Source organism: Falco cherrug, chromosome 4, assembly GCF_023634085.1.
Source record: "Falco cherrug isolate bFalChe1 chromosome 4, bFalChe1.pri, whole genome shotgun sequence".
Lineage (NCBI taxonomy): Eukaryota > Metazoa > Chordata > Aves > Falconiformes > Falconidae > Falco > Falco cherrug.
In genome coordinates this window covers 78,458,365-78,466,765 of record NC_073700.1, presented here as the reverse complement: position 1 = coordinate 78,466,765, position 8,401 = coordinate 78,458,365, and the positions used below count along the sequence as shown (strand labels likewise).

The following is an 8,401-nucleotide window of genomic DNA, read 5'->3' as shown; positions in this document are numbered from 1 at the left end:
GGTGGTGCTTAGGCTCAGGTGCTGGAGGGAGGTCCTATGCCCACCCGCTCTTAATGGATGCAGTTGTGGAGATGCCTCAGGTAAACTTGAAAATGGAGGTTGCTGAGTTCACTTCCAAAACGGAAAACCACCAGCAGTTAATCGCTTTGTATCACTCACTTTGAGATCTGGTTTGTATACGCTGGCTGTTTTCGCTGCTGATTCATCTGTGATGAAAGTTCATACGATAGCATCAAACAGAGAAGTATAGCCTTTAGCAGGTGGAGACAGTATAGATCTCCAGATGCCCTGGCATCTGGTGAGGTGTATGCAGCATTTTGGAACTGTCCTGAAAATACAATAACCAGACATTTTAATTAAAAAGATACTTGCACTCACATTTTTTTCTCTTGTATTACCTGGATTCAAGCCAACAGGTGCTTCTATTGTGAATCTGAGGGCTAGGATTTATTGAAAGCTTGGCTTTAAAGTAATAAACCTGCAATAGTGGATGAATTCCTCAGCAAATTAGTCTGCTTGGAGCTGGGCCGTACATAGGGGCCTTTTGATTCAGCCAACGAGCTTTTTGATTTCCATCAGGTTTAGGCTGGATGGCACCTTGAGTGACCCAGAGCAATGCCAGGAATGCCCATCTCCCGTAGCAAATCCCCCAAATGTTCGCCAGACCCTCACCAGGAGGCTCACAGACTCCCTGTGGAAGGAAGTCATTAATTTGATATTTCTTTCCAGTTTCAGACCACTGTTGCTTGTATCCAAGTCTCATTCCAGACCAACGTGGGAAATAACTCCATCACTATCAGCAAAGAAAGTATGTTGCAAAATCCCCAGAGTGGTTTTTATTTAAAATGTTACTATCATAAAATTCCAGGCTATGAAATGAAGACCTTGGATTCCCATTTAAACCTTACCCACCACCCTTCTTAAAATATATAGATACGTAGTCACAAAACATAAAACATGCTGCAATGATACAAATATATTTTTTGATATGGAAATTACAGTACATTATAAACCATGAAAACAAATTGAGGCACTAGACTGTACATCAGCTCTGTTCTGCACTGGCTGTGAAGCTGATAGACTCGCTTTCGATGAACAGAATATTTTCTTTGTTTAGTGAACATAACCTTATGGGTCATATCAAATGATGTGCTTTGTTGTGAGACATCACCAGGGTTGCTGGTCCTTTCAGAACCACAACGCACCTACACAATGTGTACCACTGCCACACTATGAAAAATAATCATTTTATTTTGTACAACTCAAACAAAAAAAACCCCATCGGTTATTATTAAATAAATAACTATTCCATACAGTGGTTAGTTTATATTACACTGCATTGCCCCGTAGAACAAATGAAGTTTATTAAATAATGCACAGGAATGTCTCATTTACGCCTCCGTTCATAATTCTGTGCTATGCTCCTTTCAGAGGATCCTGCAAAAAACAAAGGAGAATGAAACACATGGTGCAACCTTGCGTAAACCCCAGCGAGCACAGGAAAGCATCAGGCACCTGCAGCCTGCTGGGTCACCACCGGACTCCATCGGCATGTTTGCAGCTGAGGTGAGGGCTCCCTGCCCAGCCCTGAGCTGCTGGGGCTCAAAAACAAACAAAAAAAATTTGGTTTTACCTCTCAGCCTACACTGCCCTCCAGGAGGCTGAAGGTCTGAGCAGTGCTTTCTACCTCTTGTCTATTGAGCTGCCGAAAGTACCATTAACGCAGAGCCTTTTTAGCTCCCAGTAATCCATTTAACTGATGGGATCGGAGCACGCAGATCGGTATGTGGGTAGAGGCTTTCTGCATCGACGACATGTCCACCTTCTGTCCTGCACAGTCAGCTCTTCGCCAGGTTTGAACCCTCCCCGTCCCCAGGCTGTGCACACAGGGATACCTTTCGCCAAAATCTGCAGCAGGAGCTAAGCAAACCTCAGACTGCTCTGTGGATCAACTGCAGCGTAAAATAGTCTCCGGTAACATATTTGGCATTTAGTAGCTCTTACTCTTAAAATGAAGGGGAAACCCAGAAAGCCCTGCCGGGGCAGAGCCTGACCGTAGGGTGCTGTAGCTGGTCACCAGAGTCATCTTTGCTTCCATCCCAAAGGGAGGACTGTTTCCATAGAGCATTTGCGTGCCTGACTATTGCGTGCAAACACACAGCTAGTTTGGGGGGATTCAGCACCGCATCCTACAGGGAGCTGGCATTTTGGATCAGTGGCAGTTTAAAATCAATAAGACTTCAATTCTCTCCAGGCTAAATGCAAAATGAGTCGAGCTTTCTTTCTCAGTGTGGATCATTACAGTATCTTTACTGTACAGGTGACTTTTCTAGCTTCTACCTGAAGCATTCATCCAACAGACTGCACAGCCTGGGGGTCAGTGTCAGACCCCAGCTCATCAAACCAGAGACGGAGACACCAGCATCCCCGCATCCCGCCTTCTCACAGGCGGCTTTAACTCAGCACCGTGCTCACACCCAGCAGCGGGGCAGTGTGAGCTCCTGCACGTTGCCAGGGGACGTAGGGGCTTTCTGCAGAACAAGAAAACCAGGGCACCAAGGCACACGGCACCAAGACACGGTCCTGCCCCATTAAATATCATTCAGTAGGGAGAAGTAAGGACAGTCCTAGCACATATTCCTGATCTCGCTTTGATTACACAGTCCTTAGGACCTATCTTCTCCTCCAGAGGAGGAGAAACTTCTTCATTTTCTCCTCAGGGAATGAGGCAGAAAAGCAGTCAATTCTAGGTTTACCTGTCAGGCAGATATGACATAGCCCAAGAGGGTAAAACTTCCTTATTCTCCTGTTACAAATACCACATAACAGTATCCTGACTGTACCAGCAATTTTGAAATTAGAGCAATAAAATCTTTGCCTTTTTTAAACATCCACTGTATTTTACGTTCTCATGTTAATGTAAAAGTAATCCCAGTGGAAGCCAAACCCAATTTATTACTTCCAGGCTATTTACTTTTGTGATAGCAGATATATTTACAGGTATTATGCATTTAATAGCTGTTGCCACCACAGATAAAATTGTACAGAATTATTCATGATACATAGCAATTTGCAAAATGATGCAGAGAGCAATATTACTAGTCTGAACAGGGTTTAATTGAAAATAAAAGTTACTGACAACCATAATTGCAGAATATAGATCACAGCGTGTATCCACATAATATAGAGGTGTCAGCTAGTAATTTAACTTTTATCATCCATTTAACAAAACAGTGAGAAGTATTTCAGAGACATGAAAAACATATTAGGTTTTTTATTTTGTTAATTCCTATTCTGGGGAATTAACTAACACTTTATGGTTCACAGTGAGGGATTTCTTCAGTATGGCCCTATGGCATGGGAAAGGCAAAGCTCCGGGCAGCCTGCAGTTACCCGTGGGGGCTGTGCACATATGGGAAGAGGATTCTGCACTATATTGATGCTATGGGAAAATAACACAAATTCACAGTATCAGTTCAAAGCTTAAAATGCTTGTTGCCTTTTTTTTTTTTTTTAGGTAAAATGAAAAGATGGAAGAGGCCAGGAATGTTTAACAGCTTGACCTGCAGAATGAGGTGGTGTTAATGGCAGATCTCTGCTCTTCTACCTTCTGCTCCAAGTCTGAGGAATAATGATCTCCAGAGACAATGAGGATATGCCTTTACCTGGCAAGATCTGGATTTGGATCACAAGTTTAGATGAGCTTTACGTTTTCAGCCTCTGAATTTTTCTTGATGCTTCAGTAAAATTCTGCTTTTTCTTGTATTAGCACTTGGGACCGGCAGGGCATGCTGCTGGCAAGGACAGGGCAGTAAGGAAAGCGCCCTGGGGACTTCCATGTGACCTTGCCTGCAGCTCAGACCACCCTGATCATCTCAAGCATTGGAGTGAAGCAGACCCTGAAACACCTTGGTTAACAAAGAAAATCCTGATCCTTTTTCAGAGAACTCTGGGTCTGCACTACATAAAGACTGCATCTTCCATCCGCTCGGAGAGAAGAAAGAGGCAACAGAATGAGGAGGCTGTATGTCACCAAATACCAGATTTAGTCATATACATACCAGAATTTAAAGATCTTTTGCCCATAAGTCCAACAAAGGAGTCTGTTTTATGCCCTGAAAAAATATATTTGGGAGTGTTTTAGTACATTTTAAATAGGCAGGCTTTTAAGATAACGTATTCTCACGAGGGAGGAGGACATGGGCTCCAAAACTCTTCATCTGTTCACTCTCAGACAATGGAGAAAGAACATCAGTCTGACTACTCAGACTACACAGGCTAGACCAAGGCACAAGCCAGTTAGGTGGACATCTTCTCATTAACTCTGATAGAATTTTGGTTTAGTTTAGTGGAGGTTTTTCAAGTATAAAGGAAAAACAATGACTGATAACTGATTCTTATTCCTCTCCCAGTACAATTCCTATTGATTTGAGCAACAGCACAAGAAGGCAGTGGCTTGGTATAGCCTGCATCTCTGTGATGCACCTCTTCTACTTGTTTTTTTCTGTAATGTGGAAGAAGAATCTTCCTTGCAGATCAGGCAGAGCCCTTATTGGAGAGGAAGCCAATGGGACTCTTGTCTGGACACGTCTGAGCTAGACAGTCTGGCTCTATTTTTGGAACATTTATAAGTTCAGATATTACCTTCCTGTCCCACTAGTGCTCCTCAAGGCACTGGATGTGTAGAGGATAAATTACCCCAAGTTTTGGCCTACAGCACGTATCAGGTATAGTTGTAGCTATAGTTTCAGATAAGGAACGAAAAGGAGCCATTCTTTCTCTAAGGTGACTTTTGAGGCAAACTTAGAAATTTCTCTTTGGAAAGAATTTTGCTTAGCCAATTCATCTATAAAGGAAGAAAAATGATCCTCAGACCTCACAGGTATTAATTCAAGCTGAAGCATTTTCAGAAAGCTATTATTTTTTACTTTAGTCAGCAGGTGATTTGGCACAATCCTTGTATCAGACTCTTTAACTGGTCTTCCAATACGTAATTCTAGTGATAAAATCTTGTGGCTAACAGAACACCGGGACAGTTATTGACCTTTGTGGAGGTCTCAAAGAATACAAGATCAGTTTTACTTATTAAAAGCCTTCTGGCTCCTGTCTAAGCATCTTCAGATAAATTCAGAGGATAAAACTATCACTGTGCAGAACAAGGTAACACCATATTGCTCGTACTATCTCCCAGTTGGTGTTACACAGAAGCTAAGCAAAGCACACTTATTAATTGGGCAAGATATACCTGTTTATATGGCAGCACACCATCAGCCAGCCCCTGCTGTCAGCGGGGCTCTGATTCCCACTCGGATAAAACAAGAGCACAGATACAGCATCTTGCATGCAATCACATGGACTCTCCGGTAGAATTGTTCTCAGGGATTTGGGAATTCACTGTTCTAATTTCCCAGATTTTGTCATCTTAATTGCTCCTCTCCAATTCTGGCAGTAAGCCTGCCTTGCCTATGAGAAAGGCTTACAGAATCCCCCCCTGGGGAAATAAGAGAGAGCTGTAACATCCACACATTACCGTGGATTGAAATCTCAAAGGTTCTGGCAGCTCAGATGAGGTACCAGCTCACAGCTGCACCGAGGGGTTTCAATTCTTTAACAGAACATTTCTCCACCACCAGTGCTGCCAGTCCTTAGCTGAACCCAGTCACCTTCTAACTAATCCCCTCAAATACACTGTTCCCCATGTGAACATCTTCTAATAATTACTTAAAATGTAACTTACTTTTGTGAGAGATCTGGCCGTATCCTGATTGGAAGAAGAAAAAAAAAAGAAAAAAGTTGTTGAAAAATTATTGGCATGTACACACGATGCTACTGCAATGCTTTGAAGAATCAAATACAGAAACTACTCTACACATATTCCAGTTCAGGGAAATTAAGGTGATCATTTATAACTGCATCTCTCTTTGAAGAGACTACAAAGAGTTGTTTTAGCTAAACCCACACAATTTAGATCTGGGTAGCTCCGATTTCTCAGGTCAGTTCTAGGATCAGTAAGCACACAGAAAACACGGCAGTAACCATATACACAACCAATTTCCACACTCGGGCAATTCAGCAGCACAGATGCTGACCCGTCAGTTATTGTAATACTGCTTGTTGGTATTTATGTGCTGTGGTCAAGTGTGCACTTGGCACTTTAGTGGGAAGCCTGCTCTTTACCAATCGGTGAGTTATCTGATACTAAACTAAAAAAAAATAATTTTAAAAAGCCAAACAAACCCCAACCCAAAGCCAAACAACCCACATGTCAACTTCTGAGAAAGGTCTAACGCGTTAAACCCAGGTGACAGCCGCCTTGAAGCTCCGAGCGGCACCGGGAGGAGCGGCAGGTGGAGGGGAATGAGAGGGAGCCAGCCCCCCGCCCCGCTCACCGGCTTCCCGCTTGCCCATGAGGCCGAAGAACTGCTGGGGCCGGGGTCTCCGCGCCATCCTCTGCAGGAAATGCTCCAGGGGCAGCGGCAGCTCCTCCTGCGGGGCGACAGCGGGCGGCGCTCAGCGCGGACCCCCCGCCCGACACCGCCCCCCGCAGCGCCGCGGGGTCGCCGGGCGGAGCAGCGGCCGCCGGGACTCACCTTCACCTGGTCGCCGTCCGACCAGTCGGACCAGTAGCTGAGGTCGTCGGTGTTGCCCATCTCCTCAGCCAGCGCCTGCGCCGAGGCCAGGAGGAGCACGGCGAAAGCCAGCGGGAGTCTCATCGCCGCCTCGACGTCCTGCGGGGGCGGCGGGTGATGCACCGGGGCGGCGGCGGGGCGAGCGGCCGCGGGCACCCCTGGCCGTGCATACACACGGCCCTGCGCACCCCCGCCCCCCGGGCACACCTGGGTGCACGCGCCCTCGCACATACAGATGTACACGGACCTCGTTATGCGCCCCAAATCCCCCTTGAGTGCTACATACACCTCTGGGTGACACACGTGCCCCCCACATATGGACCGGTATGCAGCCAGATGTACCCACCAGCACACAGATGGACACGCACATCCACACAGGTACATGCATAAGCACAGCCTCACACGCAGGTATACCCACACCTTCCCACGTACACACACACAAGCAGATACATCCCCCTCACATACATATCCAGGTACATACACATCTAGTTATAAACTCACACAGACTGCTAGACATACCTTAGATGCACACACCTATGTAGAGATACGGCTCTCCACATACACAGACACGCGTGTCTAGAGGTACACACGCATCCCTTCACACGTCCAGATACACACGCCGGGACGGGCACAAAAGCACGCTTGCACATACAGAGACACACACGTGCGGACACACAAGCGTGTATGGGCACCCCCCGCATGGTGCACACTCACCTAGACGCCCCCCCGCACACCCATATAGGCAGGCACACGGAAGTACACGCGCACACAGCCCCACAAACATACAAACAAGCGCATCCCCACACGCCTAGGCACGGACGGACAGGCTCCCGGAGGCACGCACCGTCTGCACCGGGGAGGGCGGGCGCTGCTCGCCGTGCGCATTGGCCGTCCGCGGGAGCGCTCCCCACTTTATATACCTGGAGACGGGGAGGGCCGAGGCAGCCTCATTTGCCTAAATGCAATTACCCCCGGTTTTATCGTGCCAGCCCCGTGCCAGCCCCCGCCCCGACGAGTAGCCCCCGCCCTCCTCTCCCGCTCCCGCGGCGCCTGCCGGAGGTGCCCGGGGCCGGGCGGCGGGGGGCGGCCGGCGGCTCCCCGCTCTCTCCCGCTGCAGCCCCGGGGCCGCCCCGTCCCGCCCGCGGCCGAGGCGCGTACCCCGGCGACGGGTGCGGGTAACGGGTGCGGATGCGGATGCAAGGGTACAGATGCCGCTTCTCGCTTCTCCCCCACCTCACCGCGCCCGCACCGAAGGGAGAGCCGCTTTCCGCAACCGCAACGGGCGGCACCGGCGGGAGGGAGAGCAGCGGGCAGGGGACGTGGGACCGGGGGACAGCGCGAAGCGGGCACCGGCGGGCACGGCGGCGGGGCCGCCTCCCGTGCCCGGACAGGCTCCTTCCCCCGGGGGCGCGCTCCCCCGTGCCGCTGCTGAGGCTGCCCCGGCGGCGGGGCCGCAGGCGGAGCGCGGAGCGGAGGGGCCCGGGGGTGCCGCGCCGGGGGCGCCGGGCAGCCGGGGCGGGCGGGGGGCTGCCAGCACGGGGCAGCGGGCGGGCCCGGCCGGGCTCGCTGCTCTGGTGGGGCACACGCCTTCACTGGGGATGAGCCGGTCTCTCCTGCAGCACATCCCTGCCTTCATCCCTTCTCCTGTGACAGCTTTACGCTGCTGCTGGCATCCGGCTGAGGTGGCTGTTCAGGTTGTCTTCCATTTCACCGTTGTTCCATCTTATTTCAACTGTGCACAAGGCTCCTCAGGTGACCTTGGTGGTCTCCCT

The 8,401-nt window shown here is 49.1% G+C and overlaps 1 protein-coding gene across 1 annotated transcript; it reads right to left on the bottom strand.

The window, feature by feature from the left end:
• Positions 1 to 811: 811 nt before the first annotated feature.
• TAC1 (tachykinin precursor 1) lies at positions 812 to 7,567 on the bottom strand. The gene is made up of 6 exons (XM_055710429.1): positions 7,474 to 7,567; positions 6,591 to 6,728; positions 6,390 to 6,486; positions 5,738 to 5,761; positions 4,062 to 4,115; positions 812 to 1,437 (listed from the first exon to the last, which is right to left on the bottom strand). Exons 2-6 carry the CDS (start codon positions 6,711 to 6,713, stop codon positions 1,388 to 1,390), a joined length of 348 nt encoding a protein of 115 aa, XP_055566404.1. The 5' UTR covers positions 6,714 to 6,728; positions 7,474 to 7,567; the 3' UTR covers positions 812 to 1,387.
• Positions 7,568 to 8,401: the final 834 nt, after the last annotated feature.